General features: G+C 41.8%; 1 protein-coding gene and 1 long non-coding RNA gene across 2 annotated transcripts; one reads left to right on the top strand and one right to left on the bottom strand.

The window, feature by feature from the left end:
• Positions 1 to 3,085: 3,085 nt before the first annotated feature.
• Positions 3,086 to 14,048, top strand: tmem38b (transmembrane protein 38B). The gene is made up of 6 exons (XM_086187764.1): positions 3,086 to 3,534; positions 9,067 to 9,223; positions 9,798 to 9,982; positions 10,288 to 10,375; positions 11,677 to 11,794; positions 12,928 to 14,048. The coding sequence occupies exons 1-6, from the start codon at positions 3,411 to 3,413 to the stop codon at positions 13,219 to 13,221; spliced, it is 966 nt and encodes a 321-aa protein (XP_086043890.1). The 5' UTR covers positions 3,086 to 3,410; the 3' UTR covers positions 13,222 to 14,048.
• On the bottom strand, positions 13,910 to 15,195 carry LOC147243907 (uncharacterized). The gene is made up of 3 exons (XR_015110432.1): positions 14,920 to 15,195; positions 14,577 to 14,725; positions 13,910 to 14,481 (listed from the first exon to the last, which is right to left on the bottom strand). It is a non-coding gene; the product is annotated as an uncharacterized LOC147243907 (long non-coding RNA).
• Positions 15,196 to 18,221: the final 3,026 nt, after the last annotated feature.

Genomic DNA, 18,221 nt, shown 5'->3' with positions numbered 1-18,221 from the left:
ATCACTATGGCTTTCAGAATGCCCATCCATCTTTGACTACAGGGTTCAGACTTGACAAATTGTCCGCGGTTGCATAAGCTGGCAGTTTATGAAGTGGTGTAATTATCAAGTTCTAATTAAAAGCCAGTCGAAGGAATTTTTTTCACAACAGTTCAAGAAGGATGAAGGAGAAATCATGAAGCTGCCTGCAGCTGCTAGGAAAGGTTTGTTTTGATAAAACGCGTTTTGGTTTATTCCGCTTTTTTTCTCGCTTTCATAGAAGTTCTCAAGTATGTATTTCACAGCAGGGAGGATGGTGTTTTCATAAAACTGGGCAGTTTATGCAGAAAAAAGGTGAGAATAAACACTGATAGCATTGCAACACTTGCTGAAAAGAAAAAGGGAGATGAAGGTGCTGTGTCCTTCAAGGCCACTCGTAACTGAGAGAAACTCAGGTTGCGCCACTGGTTTGGACAAAGACGAGGAACCTGGGCTCATTCTTCAGATAACGGTGAAACCTCCTGCTCACACACATCAAGGATTTCTCTCTGATGCTACTCTTCTGTATTAGCTACATCATCAGTTTGTGTTTGTTTTAAGGAGGGTTCCACATGATCATTGGCAGATACTAGAACACCTGAACAATGACGTCAAAACAGCTGTATGCAGGATTACTCATTCTCTCTTGATATCGTCTTTGGTAAGGTGTGTCTTGTGTTTCGCTCCCACCTTTTTATTTCTCCTCTCAATAGCTTGTGTTGTCTCGTTCTTGCCCCGTACACAACGCGCCATTCAATCCAAAACAAAACCCTGACTGCTTCAGACTGTTGAAATGTTACGGATTTGCACTGTTCACCACTTGCGGCTACTTACATTAAAAAAAAAATGAAAGTAAAATACAAAGCTGACTTCTATGTGTCATATTTTAAAAAATCAACAACTTTCATAGAAAGTGTAATGCAGTCAAAAGTAAAACATTCACCTGAGACCTAGTGGGTGAAAGAAACAAAGTTCTCTTGTAAATGTTCTTCACTTCCCTGCTGGTTAACTTATATGAGTCAAAGCAGGACTTTTTACTATTTACCTGTCAGATTTTTTTCACAAAGTTGAAGTAGAGGAATGTGAGCCTCACAGCAAACATGCATGCTATTCTTAGCTGCTAGCACCTTTTGAACTTTGCACATTTTTTTTCATCATTTCACCTTCATCTTTTACCAGACTGTCTTTCACTGTCTGTTTCAGGATAAAACTCCATCTTTAAGTAACTCCTCCTAAATAGCCCACCATCAGTCTGACTTTATTCCTGCCTGACTTCGTCAGTGAAAACGGTTTGAATAGGGGGTGACAAGCTTGGCAGCCACAGACATAATTGAATAAAGATTTCAGTTGTTCTGAAATCCCCAGTTTTAGCCTCTGGCTCTTTGAGTTGGGCCCCAGATATCTGAAGAATGAGAAGCCGTCCCTATGCTGCCGGCGCTGTGGACTCTATTTAATCCTGCACCGCTGGGAGAATACTGATGAGAAGTGCTGGGATGGTGTGCGTGTGTGTGTGTGTGTGTGTGTGTGTGTGTGTGTGTGCGTGCGTGCGTGTGTGCGTGTGTGTGTGTGTGTGTGCAACTTGTTGAAACACAAATATGTCTATAATGTCACACTGGGGCAGCTCTCTGTCCTTTTAGGGAAGTAATGCAGGTCCCAATAATATAAATCATTAAATTTTAGGTTATGAGTACAATAAATCTCCAGGAAATTGATGTCAGTCAGTGCAATATCCTCAATATGACTCTGTGTGTGTGTGTGTGTGTGTGTGTGTGTGTGTGTGTGTGTTTGTGTATGTGTGTGTTGTGTATGTGTGTGACTGTTGAAAGGACTGACAGGCATTGGACCTTGAACCTGGATGACCTATGATCTTATACTATATTTATGGGGAGGTGTTATAAAAGGTAGTTGGGTGATAGCTAACATGCAGGCCCCAGAAATAATGTACAGCTTCCAATGACGACATACTGAACCAAGCAGAGGTTTCAACAAGCTGATACACATCTCGCTACCCTGACAGCTACCAACACAAACACAGGAGGTGCTCTCGGGTGGAGTTCCATCGTGAATGTTGGTTTTAATGCGGGATTACATCATCACATGGCTGTGTTAGGCACTTGGTTTCTTCTAAGACGTCTGCTGGATGGCTGGAGTTTCTGTGACAACAAATAAAATGTACTGAATGAGAATTTAAAGACCGAAATGATAAAGTTGTCTGCATTTTTTTTTTAAACCTGAAGCTTAAGGGCTCATCTTCATTATTTTTATCAGCCAGTTTTTGCTAAGTGTCATTAAAACGTTCACTTTTGATTTTTCTATTCAGCTAAAACAACATGAAACATGAATTATCTCCCTGTGCTGTAGCTGGATAGATTCGTTTAATACACCGAGGCACTTGGATGAGTTGATGCTGCCATCAAGTGGCCGTGTGGTCACATTACAACCTCAAATCAATCCAAATTTCCCTGATTCTGATCAGTGTTGTTTTTTTTCATGCAACGTTCATATGCTGTAAAATACATATTTTTTATGCGACTCGAAATCAGCCTCAGATATTAGTACTTGACCAGAGGTGAAGAATTTAAACCTTTTTATTAGATTTTATGACCAAATGAATCTTGGAGCTGAAGATAAATGATTTTTATCACGAAGTGCAAAGTCATCGGAATCAGAATAAACTTTATTGGCCAAGTTTGTAACACAAACAGGGAATTTGACTCAGGTTTCCTAAGCTCTCTTTGAAAAAAAAAAGTTAAGTAAAGGTTTATATAAAATAAAGATACTATTTTATTAAAAATTTATATTTCATATGAACCTTTACTAAACTTTCAAGTCATGTGACCTTTCGGGACTCCAAAACCATACCAGATATTAGTGGTAGTGTGTGGTCTTTCAAAACGATGCAGTGAACAGTGTTAACATGTTAACTGTGGCTCCAGGGGAGTGGGACCACCTCGTTGCATTGTTTTAGGACTTTTTACAGTGGCGACGCCACTTTCTGACTTGTGATTGGCTCGCCGCGCTCTCCCTCCTCCAATCAGAAAGCTGCTCTCGCTCCGCCCGCCACATCACTAGCATGGCGGAACACGGAGCAGGAATTCCGGCTATGCGCTGATGAGATAGTCGTCACGGGCTAACCCAGAGACAATGACCAGCCCCTGGCGATACGGAGCTGTTGCCTGGCGACGAGCAACGGTCCCTGGAGTCAACTAACCAGCTGCGGGCAACTAAACAGCGGCGTGTCTCCAGACACACAGCTGCTGCTTGGCTTGTGTCAGACGGTGGATGAAGCCAAGTCTTCGCCCTGATGCTCGGAGGCGGTCCGAGGACTTCTGGGATTATCTAGAGTAGTTTACGTGTGCCAAAGTGTGTTTGTTTTGAATTTAAGTTAGATAATGGATCTGCTCGGCGTGCTGCAGTTGGACGAGCTGGCGCATGGACTGGCAAACTTGAACATGTTCCCCTACTTTGACATGGCGCACTATATCGTGTCCGTCATGTCTCTGAGGGAGCAGCCAGGTGAGTCTGACCCAGAGTTCAAGGGTAGTTTAGCGGCTTCACAGGGTGCAACTTGCAGGCCGAGTTGAACCGTTTGTGATGGAAGGACAGTGCAGCTGTGAATTGTTGAGAATGTCTGTGGACAGCGTGCGTCCAAAGGTTGCTGAAGTCAACGACCTGCTCGCTGCTTTAGGCTTTCGAAAGTAAAACAAACAACAACAAAAAAAAAGCCCCACCTATTCTTTTGTGAAGTTATTTCCCTGTTATAATACTTGTATCCTCTGACCTACAAGGGACTGCTAATTGCACTCTTGGTAGGAGTCACAGCGCCTCTAACTGCCTGTGTGCACGCACTGGGCTTATTTGTACATTAATTTAAAACACTGTTAACTTGCAGTGAACCAAGTCAAATGAAGTTCAGCAGCCTGTGCGGGTTCTGTCCAATCCTGATATCACTACTCAGTGGTACTTTTAAAAAGTAATGGTTTTTTTTTTGTATAAATTGTGTAGCCTAAAGATATGAATGTATTATCATCGTCACAATGACTTTCAGAATGAACCAAGAGCAGTCCCAACGTGAAAAGGGGGCTAAATGGAATATGCATCGGCCCATTAATATTATATTACTGAGGCAAGTATCAGCTCGCATTTCACAAAGATGAACTTTGTAACTTCATCGCTGAAATTCATCACAAACCGCAATATGTTTATGTAAAAATCTCAATATCTGATTTGATGTGAACTAGATTTAACTTGAAGCCCAGCCATCAGTTGGGAGTAAATGATACTTTAAAGAACTGGGTTTTGCCTCATTCAAAGTGTAATTATAGTATTACTCGTATGATAGTACATTTTTAAATGTGGGAAACACACTTTCACTAATATACTGATTCCATTTATAGGAGGAAAATGTTTTGTTTTTTGACAAAATCCTTTTAAGAAAGAATGCAGGCAAGTGGTCAAAGTTGCTAAAGTATGACTTGATACATACACAAACCATCGGTGTCTGGTGTTATTCAGCTTTTTTGTTTGCAGGAGTTCTGCAGAATATCGGCTTTAACATCGAGATCAACTCAAGTGGAGACGACGGTTTGTCGTCTCTCGCTCTTATTTGCTCTGTTTGGCTGTTAAACTCACAAACGCAGCAGAAAGAGGGAAAAACTTGGAGTACCTGTTTTTTTTAACGCTCAGCCATTTTTTTTATTGTATCGCTCAGACCGTCAGCAGGCACTGTGCCAGTTATGTTATGTCACTAAGATAGTGGCAACAGGAACAGGTGGACGTCTGCCGCTCTGCACGTTGACTTTTCAAACATTCACACCCACCCACACACACAAACACACACGCTCACAGTCCATTGTAGTCCCGCTGCTGTAAATCTATTTTAAAAGTTGGCTCACCAAGCATGCGAGCCTCTGCAACCTTTAACCCTTTGTCCTCTAACACCAAGGGAAGGAAAACACACAGAGAAACCAAGTGTGGACAAACAAAATGCCAGAGTTCAGCAAACATGACACAGAACCCTCAGTGAGTTTGTGTTGAAGTGAGTGAATCATGTCAGAACACACTCCTCACCTGATGTGAGCCGTTCCTCTCCTACAGGTAGGAGTAGAGATGGAACGTTCAGAACGTCAAAATTAAACTCCGATGTTCTTCATATGTTCGAGTCACGGTGCCGAGCCGTGTTCCACTCCATAGCTTGCGCTGTACCATGAAACTGTCATAACGTAACATGAGACACGTCACTGATCCACACATACAGTATAAATAAATTGCTCTGGAATACATTGAAATTTAAAGCAGTTGTGTATATTTTTTACTCTCTTTAATAGGAAGAAGTGCTGTGTGGTTTGCTACAGCCTGGTGATGTTAACTTAATGCCAAAAAAAATCAGTAATGATATAATTAAAGATAAAAAGCATTCTGAGATCAGTATCTGCAAATCAAAGCTGAATTATTTAAAAAAATAAAATAAAATAAAAGCCGGATTGTTGCCTCTGAAAGGAGAGTTAAAGACACAACATTCAGCAAGCCAGTTCCAGTTCTTCTTTCTTCCCCAAAAAGGAAAGGAATGCCACTATCTGTCCCTCGCTTTTCTCTTTCCTGTGTTGAATCCTCCCTCCTCGCCTGCATCCACTGGGGGTTCAAGCTCTTCCGCACACGACTAAGTCTGACAATGGCGCCTGTAGAAGAACAGAATCATCAAACAAATCTGTATAGTGAGGAAAACACAGCTCGTTTGGAATTAAGCAAAAGAGCAAACTAGATTTTCCTCAGTTTTCTTCTCTGCAGTTTACTGTGGAGTTATTTTAATCACATTTGTAAACGTTAGGACAAGTAGTTATATGTCATCGAGTGATCTTTACTTCAAGCCAAAAATAACCAGAGCTTAACCTTTTCTCTCATGTAGTGCGGCCTGTAATGAGTCAGGCACACAAAGAGTGTGGAAACAAGTTGCAGGTTTTTGGTAGAGTACATGTGAGTGTCGGTTTATGAGAGAGAGGGAGAGAAGTTAAAAGGGACACTGCAACGTTTTTGGGAAGTTTGATTATTTTTCGTCCTCCCCAGAGCCAGACAAGAGGAGAGATACCCCTCTCTCCTCTGTGTGTGCAGTAGAGCGCGCCAGAGACCAGTTAACTGCTAGCTAGCTTAGCACAATGAATGGTAGTGGATGGATGTTGTTGCATACCCGGGTCAAAAGTCATCAAATTCTCCAAAACAGTCTCTGCTTGATTTAATATAACCAGGGCTGTGCATAACATTTGTTTAAAAAAACAAAGTTACAAATTACATGAGATGTTATCATAAAACTAGATATAAAGGAACTATTTTTTTGGTCCACAAATTTGATTTGGTCAATAAAGTAGTTCCGGCTTTGGGATTCTGCAAGTAGAATATCTCAATTTCATTCATTTTCATTAATGCAGGCAAAGACTGTTAAGATGTTTGACTCTTTTGATGGAGGTACGCTAACCTGCCAATCCACTACCATTCATTGTGCTAAGCTAACTAGCCGTCAGTCACAGCTCCTGAGAAACACGTCTGTCTTCTCTGGAAGGGGGGGGGGGGGGGGGTGGGGTGGGGTGGAAAATAAGTGTATTTCTCAAAATGTCAGTGCTATCCTTGAAGTATGAGAGCGAAAGAATGAAAACCTGACTGAGAGAATTCTAGAAGTTAGGAAGTAGTAAGAGAACGAGGTTTGAGAAATTGTACGTGTGTGTCAGATGTGGGTAGGTGGGATGCTGTCATGGTTAGAGTCTGTTTTTAACTACAGGAGGGCAACATGCAGTTTCTCTGCAGACTTCTTTTTTTTTTTTACTTTTTACTTTCCTTCACATTATTTGTCGCAATATGTGTGCATATACATTTACACATGGACAGTAAAAATAGTTATAAAGTAGAAATCTTAGTTAACAAGGGGGCTTTGATGCATATTATAACGGTTGTGACCCTCCTCCCATCAATTTATTACTAATCTGGTCAATCTGATCTAGTGACCCCTTGGAGGGACAGAAATATTGTGTCGTCTCTTCTTGGTATGTTGGGTTCAGCTGTGCGTCTATCCTGTATTCTCAATATTTTACTTGTAAATGCGTTTTTTCTTCAAATGCAAAACAGCAGGCAGGATCTCAAGGATTCGAGGCTCTTTATTAACGTACCACTCACATTTCCGTGTGTGTGTGTGTGTGTCTAGCCAGCCCAGCAGAGCAGCCCTTGTACTACGTTTCAGTGTAAAAACTCCCTGAAATCCAAGTTGATTTCCAAACAGGTTCTCCAGGGCCTGCGTGCCGTTGGGCAAGGGTTTTTTTGGTTTAAGGATCGGTGCAGACCGCAGGCTCTGATGCTGGGTGCAGCTTGTTTAGCAAGAAACTATTTACTGTATCTGCTATCAGATATGAAAGCAAAAGCACTGAGCTCTTGCACTGAATGTCTTGCATGTCAACTATCAGAGGAGAAGACGATGTGAATGACAGGCGGATATTTTTTATGAAAAAAACCAAAACCAAAGGCAGCTTCAATTAAAAATATAATTGAATTCATTCATGCATGCAGTAGGTTTGAAGTTTTACACCATTCTCGAAGAGCAGGAAGTCTGAAAAATTTGACAAAAATACCCAAACTGTCAAATAGAATTGGATTCATGGTTATTCACTGAAGCCATGTTTGGGGCAAAACCTGGGAATATTTCCTGTTACAATGACTTTACCATAATTTTTATCTTTGTAACAGATTTTTAATGTCACGAGTTATGCAATAGATGTCAGGAGCAAGGAGTTCCAAAGAGCCATCAGGCTTTACTTCCGGTCTGTAAGATTAAATTGAGGGTTGTAGTAATAATAGTCTGGTGTGTGTGTGTGTATGTGTGCGTGTGTGTGTGTGTGTGTGTGTGTGTGTAAAAGGATTACATGAATGAGTATTTCTAAACAAGCGTTTTTCTCCTCCGAGTGTTGTTGTGAAGTTGAAGAGTGAGCAGCTGAGTGAATCCAGGGACAGACCAGAGAGATGGAGCTATAGAAGTCCTTCAGGTTTACCCGTCTCTCTCCAGGAGACTATAATCTGCCTGTAATCCCCAGATTAACAGTATGGTCCCATGTGCAGCAACAGTCAATCTGAGCAGGTGGATCAGGGTTCAGGATGTGCTACATGGCTAGATGCGCACTCACACACACACACACGCTGGAGCATGCTTATAAAATACACCTAGCTAAAGCTAATGCAGGCTAATAAAACAGTCCTGGGATTTTTTTTATTTTTGTGGAAATGTTGATTAATGTGTATTTTTTTGTTAAATACATAAATGAAATAAAAGTTTAAAAATAAAAGAATACGCTGACGCTGGGATACTACACAAGTTTACACTTTAATGTTTTTTAACAACTGAAATACAACTAAACCATAATACTATAAATATGATGAATCTATAATTCATTATATTTATATTCCATCATTTTAACCTGTATTTACCAAACAAGGAACAGAAGATGTATCATCTTGTTCACTGACAGCATGCATTGATAAGCAAAGGCTATAAGGTGTAATTGGCTGATCTCTTCAGAGTTACAAAGGACATATAAAATTTTAATGCTGCCATTTTGTTAATAAAGCTTATGTCAACAGTTTATGGCCCTAAAATCTCCTAATCATAAAATCAATTTACAAGCATCAAACCCCATTAAAGCATAATATAGACTTTGTGCAGTTGGAGTAGTCACAAGAGTTCTTGTCATGCAGCTGGTGTGTAAACTGATTCAAGAAGGAATGCAGTGTTCTTTTTAAACAGTTTGGAAACACAGAGAGCATTGAGCGGTGTAGTCCGCCATGTACGTAGTGTGGCTGTAAATATCAGACCCGCTCTGCACTTTGAACCGCAGGCCTGGATGCACATAGCACAAGTCAATATAACAGCCATAAGATGAGAGACAGTATGGTAACAGTGATTGCAGGGTGTTCACAAGTATTTTACTGATTGCTGCAAGGGTAGATCTTATCACTCAGCATGTAGGAGGTTCAAGGAAATCTGCAGCTGATGAATGTACTTGTTGTCGTGTGCAGGAGCCCTGGAGGTGTCAAGAGTCAGCCCCTTAGCCTGCTGGTTCAGCTCCATGCTCTTCTGTTTCGGCGGAGCTGTTCTATCTGGGGTCATGCTGGCCGAGCCGCCCATAGCACCTCTGTCCAACAGCACCAGTGTCCTCCTTGCCTCAATCATCTGGTAAATATTGCAAAGAGAAAGAAGGGACACAAACATATCTCTGTCCCTCCTTACAGCAAAATACACAGCGGTAATGATGTTTTTGTCATTTTGTAGATGAATACATAATCTCCACATTTCTTGGTAAAGGAGCATGAAAACTGAATGAAACAGAGACATTATGTTCTCACCTTAAAACATGACACCTTTGGCCCCCCCTGCTGGTGCATTCTTATGACTACAATCTTTTCTAACATATAAAAACTGAATGAAACAGAGACATTATTGTAGGGGCCCTGCGACACACTGGCGACCCGTCCAGGGTGCACCCCGCCTCTCGCCCAATGCCAGCCGGGAAAGGCTCCAGAAAATGGATGGATCAATGTTATTGTAGGGGTTCCCACCTAAAAACATGACACCTTTGGCACCCTCTGCTGGTGGACTCATACGATTACAATCTTCTCTTACTAATACACGATGCCCTCTACTGGCAACAAGAGACACTTAGAGACTGGCAGGTGGAACTAAGAACACTGGCTTCTGAGACTTTTGCTTTCTTTGGTATTTGAAGTACTATCTAGTCATGTCTCTACAGGTACCTTGTATTTTACTGTCCCATGGACCTGGTGTACTGCTGCGCTGCGCTGCTGCCTCTCAGGCTGGTGCTCTCAGGGATGAAGGAAGTCACCAGGACGTGGAAGGTTCTCGGAGGGGTCACCCAGGCACACAGCAAATACAAGGACGGCCTCCTGGTGATGATCGCTATCGGATGGGCTAAAGGTCAGCAACTGCACGGATCACAATAACTTAATGCCATTCATTAAGATCAAAGGTCACATGTTTGCCTGTGAGTCACAAAGTGATACAATACAAATGAATATGAAGACAATGTCTTGACCTCAATGAGACATGTTATATCTAAAAGATCAAACTGAATGCAATGTCGCAGCAAATATTTCCTGGTCATTCGAGACTCCCATTCTATTTCTAAGCTTTGAAGTGTAATTAAGTTTTTGCTGTTGTGATTAAGATCAGGTGCATGCTAATTGGAATTTAACCGTAGGTGTCGCATCTGTTTTTACAAGGTGCTGGAGGTGGTCTGATCAGTAACTTTGAGCAGCTTGTTCGAGGTGTGTGGAAACCGGAAACCAACGAACTCCTCAAAATGACCTAGTAAGTCTTCTTGGGATGCTGTGGATATCACAACAGTGACTCCCCCATAATGTGTGCTGTCATTTTAAGTCACAGAGCATGTGCAGCTTACAATTAAAGGAATAAGTAGGCGTTTTGGGAACTTTTGACTGGACTATCAGATGCAGGCTCTTCCTCAAACCCCAACTTGTAGTTTTATACCTGTATTTATATTGCTGCAGTAAAATCACTTACCTTTGGACCTTGTGCTAAGCACTTCCTCCTGTTTCCAGGCGCTAAGCTAAGCTAACCAGCTGATTAACAGACAATGATACTAGTTTGGTGTAGAAGTAGATTTATTTTGATTACAGAAAGGATATGACGAAGCTCGTGAAGGGAGGGTTCGAGTTAAGGGACTGATTGGGGATGGGGGAGTGTTAAAACGGTGGAACCTGGGTTCCAGTCTCAGGGTGGGGAGGGGTCATATCTTGTGAGCTTGTACATGCCCTGTGATGATAAGAGACATAGCTAAATGCCTTGGTGTGCTTATCTGTGATGGGAGGAGGTAACCAGAACGCTCAGCAAAAACCTACTCAAAATATGAGAACATGCTGACTGCATAGAGGATGACAACCGGGTTCTGTGCCCGAGACCTTCTTGCTGCAAGGTGTTTAGAGGAGGGTGGATCCTGAGAACTGAGATGAGCGAGACTGAGATTAGAGAAGTGAGGCACAGGTGGTTTGTCACCCACAGTGATTGGCTAGCGAGACGGGGGCAGAGTCTTTGTTAGTTGATTGACAGACAATTCCATTTCCCAAGATGTGGGACTTTTCTTTTCAAACCAAATAAATGTGAGGGTATTCTACAGCTCGTTCACCAGAATACTCTGTTACCTCTCATACAAGGCAACACTGAAACTGTTGGGTTTTTGAGTTATTTACTCTCGGGGATGCCACGCATCTACAGTAAGCCTGTCATGGTCATTGTGGGGTTGTTTTCATCTCAAGAGCATTTTATTACACTGAGTACACCTTCCAAAGAGTGATGAGCTTTTATTTGTTAGAATATTCAGTTAGACATTGGAACTGGAGTGACAAAAATGTCCTAAATAAATACAATTAACCACTGAAACAAGTAGATGAGGTTCTTAAGTGAACAAACAAGCATGTAAAGGCGGATGTGATGATTATTGTGTCAGGCCTTCCACCTCCAGTCATAATGACTCGCCCCATGACAGTTGAACCTGGAAGATGCAGCGTGTCTCATGTGCGTGCGTTAAGTTGTCACTCTCACTGTTTTTGACTATTATTCATCACATATCACATCTTTGCATGTGTGTTAAGTCCCACCAAGATCACCCTGATTGGGGCGGTGCTGTTTGCTCTGCAGCAGACCCACTACCTGCCTCTCCAGAAGCACCACCTGATGCTGATCTACACCGTCTTCACCGTCGGCAACAAGGTCAGTCTGGCGGAGCTCGCAGATGAATGACACTGTGACCTTGAGAATATACCCAAAGAGACCAAACAGCAGCAGTGCATTCGGGGCGATATCATAGTTTAACAAGACAAAGAAAAGCGTTGTCCGTTGGAACTTCTGGTATAGCAAATGTTTGGTAGCGTAACTCTTCTTTAATCTGTGGTGTTGCTGGAGTCTTGTGTTCTAAATGACCTTTCTCCCTCTGCTTTTTTGAAGTTTTAGCTGCGGTGACTCACATTAGCTCGGTATTACCCTTAGGGCTGGGGCTTTTGCATCATTTTCATCAGCTTGCATCATCCTCTCCTTCGCTGGGAAACTTGTGTTCTTGACTGAGACACAGATAGATCTACCATGTCTTCTTTCAACTCTCATTCTGTTCGTTCCCTCTGACTCTGATCCGTCAAATTAACTCTGAGACGTTTCGTCAGATTGAAGCGTTATGTCTGACCTGTTGTTTATTATTTTCTGCTCCTGATGATGCAGATGTCACGCACACATCACTTAATGAGAAGTAAATACTAATGTGTAACAGACACATTTCTGCTTTTATATTTAAACTAGGTCACAATGACCCAACTGGCACGCTTTCCATGATAAAAACTGCAAATATTTGCTGATATCCGAAATGCCGATTTTTATTCAAGTGTGCTGTACATCTATCTATCGATCTATCTATCTATCTATCTATCTATCTATCTATCATCTATCTATCATCTATCTATCATCTATCTATCTATCTATCTATCTATCTATCTATCTATCTATCTATCTATCTATCTATATCCATACATACATATGAACACTGTACATGAAGAGATCAGAATCACCTGTAACTCACACAATAATACTGCCAATATCATGATATACTGATTCTATGATAATGGGTGGACTGCAAAATATTAACACGATAAAACCCAACAACGTTGGTCCATCAGAATGGCGAGAGTGCGTGTGTATTGTATTACAACACTGTGATGGGTTTTTTCCCACTCTTAATGTTTGTATGTGATGAAGAAGCCTCTGAATTGGAGTCACTTGTTTTCCATGACTCTCAAACATGTTCCCCTCTTTCCTGACATTTTACTTTGGTCATCACACATTATCTTCTTTTTCAGACAAGGATGATGCTGACAGGTGCCTCGACCTCGCCCTTCGCTGCCCTGGAGTCGGCCCTCCACAAGACCCTCTTCAGTGGCTACTCCCCTTACGCTGCCCTCACTGGTGAGGTTAAGAAAGCATCTATTGACCATGGCAGAACAAACAAAGCAATGTCTTCCAAAACACCCAAAGACTCCAGTGAGAGTCAGGCAACGGGGAATCGGAGCTCGGGTTCCCCCGTCAAGCGAAAAAATGAATTGCTGAAGGCCAAAGAAGAGTCAGAGGCAACAGACAGCAAGAAGAGCAACTAGTCAACCTCTGCCCTCAGCGTCCTTTCACCTCTGAGAAGGGTGCTGGAGTCACTGCTGACTCACGTCTGTCATGTCTTCACTGTCTTTTATCTAAAACGAGGCTCGGGTCCTACTTGTTAAAAACCATTTTCCTTTTCTAGAATGCAACTCATACGCAGACGACTGAGCTGCACCTTATTCTGGGATTCTCACCCCGTCCTTAACGTACTGTGATATTAATGCTGCCTGATCTGAACATCATACGATCCCTAGCAGTACAATGTGTAGCTTGGTTTTTCATCCATATTTATAATCAGATGGTCTTTAATTTAATCTCTGGGTTTTGGGAACAGTGCTGTGCACCTACTGCTACGAATGTATCTTTTTTTTTTTCGTGTGTGTGTGTGTATATATACACATACATTCTGCCTTGTGTAAATGCAATATTTCTTACTCTGAAATGATTAGGGAGAATTTTTAAAAAGAGAAAATATATTCTATGAGATTGATATTTTATTCTATTTATGAAAAATTGCACTCTTGAATGTAAAACAGTTGCGAATGAAAGACTTAAAAAAGAGATATTGTGTTAAGCGAATGTGTTGAATGACAGCGGAAAGCATGAGATTAAACAGGTTTCCAAGCACCTGGTAATGTGTTGTAGTGATTCCTAGCATTAACACACAGACGTCAACATAGACTCGTCACTTTAGCAGTAAATTTTACTGCATTGTCTCAGGACTGCATTTGTATCTTTACATTCTGGGTGTTGTGCATTTTTTTTCTTTTTTCTTCTGTTCTGTCCTTTTTTTTTCTTTTAAAGAAACATAAAGTGGCTTTGAACTTGCTGTTTCTCTTCAATTCATTTTAATGTTCATATCTATTTTAGTATTTTCTGTAAACATCCTCCTGTGGACCGGCGTTTCACAAATTTCTCTGCAAACACTGACAGCAGTCGGTCTGGTGCCTGTGCATGATTGTGTATGCAGTTCCAGTGTCGTGTCAAATCAACTTTAAAGCACAGTGTATGATAATTATGACAGAAAAGAAATAAATCATAGTATGGTGTCAAATATTAATTTATATTTGTTTTAGCAGGTTGTAAATTGATCTAAAGTACTAATGCGGACAGATGTAAGCTCCTCTATAGGCTGAAATATTGCATCAGTGTAACATCAGCACCTGATTGATACTTCACCCTCTTTAAAAAGCTACAGGAGAGAGATCTCCGCAAATCCCCCCAATTCTCATCTATGTAGCCTCAGACAGCAACAAATCCCCCTGTGAATACAAATTAAGAACTGGGGGGGGCTGTCGAGAGAAAAAGAGAAGATGTGCAAAGATGATCAAAAGCACAACTGTTGGCGATGATGTACCTGTCTTTAATTCGCCTCGAGTCCAAAGATGTCAGGTGCATGTATGTCAATTACAGGCTTGTATCTCAAAGTGCTGCAGAACTGCTCTGTGTTAATATATGTAGCGTGTCTATGTGGATCCCACTGACTTTAATGGCGAACTGTTTGACCTAGAAGAATGGAAACAATAATAAGCCTCTATTTTCCTCACACTGCCTCCTATGACAAGAAGGCAGGTGACACGACGACAGCTCTTAGCCTGAAAATTCCCAGACAATTCGCTTAATGAGGTCTAGACCTGTATGACCCCGACCACAATTACTCACTGAACTGAGCAGCTCCCCCACTGTCGAGCCCCTGTTACCTTCACTTCGGCCCCTCGCTCCCCGGGCTTCACCTGACCTGCCCTACAGTTCAGTCAACCCTCTATCACCTGTGCATGTTTTCTTCATGTAAGTTGTGGAAAATTCCTCTTGAAATATTTGCTTTTATAAAATGCTTCCGTTCAACAAGAGTACCAGGTTTTAGTAGCTCGCTCAGGACGCGCACTACAGACTCTTGGGAAAGCAGGGGGATCTTCAAACCAGCGGACTTTTGGTTACTCCATTGCCAGTCTAACTCCTGAGCCACGCCGCTCCTCCCACACACATTCATATTCCGATACACATGTGACTTTGAAAAAAAAAAAAGGAGGAAGGATGTAAGAGGTCACAGATGATGCAAGAATGTGGAATTTAAATCGGCAGGAATACCAGAATACATCATATCTGCAGCACATACCTATTATGCAACACAGTCCAAGGATACAGTCTGTCTGCTCATATGTGACACAGAGGTCACACTCTTGAGACCATGACTCACTACCTACTAACAGACCCAAGACACACCAACAGCCACACTGGGAATCTTTCTTGTTCTAACTTCTAATTTAATCTTAAGAGTAGAGCTCTGCAGGGATGACCTGGATGTTAGCATCACCAAAAGCAAAAATAATCTGTGTCAAACAAGACTCTTTTGTTCACAACGATAATCTGCAAAAACCAACCACTTTTATTGTTTTTGAATTGTAACTACAATCTGAACCATTCCTAAAATCCACTGACTTTAGACGAGGGAACCGGGTGGTCAAAACTTTCTCCCTGCACAACCCTGCTGGATCTTCTCCCTCCCTCCCTATCAGCCCTCTTTTTCTCTTAACTTTTTCTCTCCTTTCTCATTCCCCTCATCATCTCCCCTCCTCTTGTCCCGCTTTCTCTCCTGCTCCTCAGATTGTCGTCTGCCTGATCCTCCTCAATCTCTCACACGCTAACTGAGAACAGAGTCGCTGCCTTGATCGTGTCTTTCACCAGCAGCTGAGCCTGCATATCCAGCGCGATTTACGGTACGCTCTGCTGGGTTCACTGTTGGGAGGCTTCACAGCATGCACCGGTCAAAGGTCAGCCTGGTTGAACCTAGCAGAGTGTAACGTGCGTGTCCATTGACTTGAAGTTCCAGTGAGAGAGAGAGAGCAAAGGAAACAGTCAGAAAACATTCTGGAACGGCGCTCCAGTGGCCTCCTGAGGTTTCTGGAGAATATAGTACATCATTTCTGCATAAAAATGAATTTGTTTTATTGACATATCTGTTGTGATTGAATGAGCTAAATGTGTGAGACTGTAACTGTGTTAATTAAACTCAAATTTAATGTCATGTATAGTTAAAAAAAACTTGTGTTTACATTGTCCTCGATGGAAAAATGTGTTTTTAAATACGTTTTTGAGTCAGAAGCATCAAATATTCATGAGTGGTGGGTGAAATGTACCTGACACTTTTCAGGTATATTATGCCACACATATGAGTTTATTCACAGAAAAGGCAACACAAGCTGAGGGTAATAGAACCACAGAGGTTCAACCAACATAATTCTACTGCATAACAAGAGATTTTTATGACACACTTTGAAATGAATGAGCTGCTTTCATGTCATACAAACACACGGAGACCGTCAAACTCCAACGGTAGAGTAATAACAACACTTGTGCGTGCATCTAAAACTCCAGCGGTGCCTGGAGGTTAGAGCAGCGTGGTTGCTGGCTCATGCAGGACAGGTGATTACCACTTGGTGGCGTTAGGAGGCGTCATCTCTGATGGCTTGATGCCTGGGAACTGACAGGCTGGCCAGCAGCTGCAGGCAAGAAGGGATGGCGACAGGAGGGGACCCTTTTGTACAACCAATGGTAGCTGCCTGCATGTGTGTGAGTGTGTGTGGACTGGTTTAGCTGCACTTGTGAGGATCTACTGTTAACAAATCACTATTGCTACGAGGACATTTGAGGACTTAAAAAGGTGGACTGTGCCTTTTTTTTAGGCTTGGTTGCAGTCATGAAAATGTCTTCGAAACCTGTGTGGGTGTTTGTGTATGTGACATGTAGAGTGGCAACAAAGGCTGAGTCCATCAAAAAGACACAAAGAGCTTTGGGGCACACACACAAACACCTACAAACACACGTGTCTCTCTCACAAACCCCTCCAAGCATGAGCATAGCCAAGATGCTTTGTTTTCCTCTTTTTTTTTTCTCCAGACAAACCAATAATACCTGCTCACATATTCACACCTCCATCTTTCTGTCTTTGCAGACAATATTTACTGTAAATATACTTGCTGTTTTTATTTTGTGGATTCGAAAATATATATGTGCCTAGGATTTAAAATGCATCTTTGGTGAATGGATATTAAGTGGACCCATCATCGGTTACAGTGTAACTAGTTGTGTTCGGATTCATCACTGGTCTAACTCACTTGTGCTTCAAAGGACTGGGACGGCAAGGAGTCTGAGTGACTGGATCACAATGCACTCTGGTGGTCATTTATACTTGTATTTAGTCCCGCCCACTTATCTGATCACCTGACTCACATTTTTAAAAATCAAGTGTTAGTAATTTCCGACACTAACACCTACAAAAAGTACTTTGCATTTTTCTGATTAAGAACTGTACTTCAATACTAAGTCATGTGTAAGTCTACATGTCTCCATGTTCAAGAGTGTTGCTAATGTTAGCGAGTTAAATATTTTTCATCCTTCAGCTTTTACACCTCTATTGTGTTTGGCAGCCAGCTTTGCATTCTGCATTACAAATATCGCAGTGAACGTTGTATGTGTCAATGTTTGATGAGTGCAGCAACACTTGAAAAAACTTTTTCCCTCACCGTTGCCACTGAACATGTTGCAGGGGTGAATTCACAAAGCATTTTCCTCTCCCAATTGGAAATGCAATCAGATGCAGATGGATTTATTATTTATCAACATCAATAAGTCTGTAGCCTCAAAAGTTCAGCACCCAGCGCTGTATTGATTTGCATGCATTGCTTGATTGCTTGATTCTAGTGAGTGTCATTGCTGAGTCCAGCTGAAGTCTTGTATCTTGCGGCACAAAAGTTTTACAGATGTGACTTTTGGTGGAGCTGGGCTGAGAGACTGTCGGAATTAAAAGTTTGCATACAGGAGGTGTGCAAGGTTTTTTTTTTTTCCATCTTTCTGACAACCTCTTCCTTTTTCAGTTTTTAATGATCAAAGTGAGTGTCTTTTTATCCCGAAGTTTTGCCAAATGACTGTGAGAGTGATGCAATCCAAATCATTATCTCCTCAAGTGAGATGAAAGTGAGGAGAGGGCTGCTTGGGACCACAC

The sequence above is a fragment of the Aulostomus chinensis genome, chromosome 19 (genome assembly GCF_037954235.1).
Source record: "Aulostomus chinensis isolate RoL2024-O1b breed Wild chromosome 19, RoL_Achi_v1.0, whole genome shotgun sequence".
Taxonomy (NCBI): Eukaryota; Metazoa; Chordata; class Actinopteri; order Syngnathiformes; family Aulostomidae; genus Aulostomus; species Aulostomus chinensis.
Note: the sequence above shows the minus strand (reverse complement) of the source record. Positions and strands in the feature narration are given on the sequence as shown.

Coding starts and splice junctions, on each gene's coding strand:
- tmem38b (XM_086187764.1), top strand. CDS start 3,411: ATGGATCTGCTCGGCGTGCTGCAGTTGGACGAGCTGGCGCATGGACTG. Junction 9,224..9,797: donor CTCCTTGCCTCAATCATCTG/GTAAATATTGCA, acceptor ATGTCTCTACAG/GTACCTTGTATTTTACTGTC. Junction 9,983..10,287: donor CGCTATCGGATGGGCTAAAG/GTCAGCAACTGC, acceptor TGTTTTTACAAG/GTGCTGGAGGTGGTCTGATC.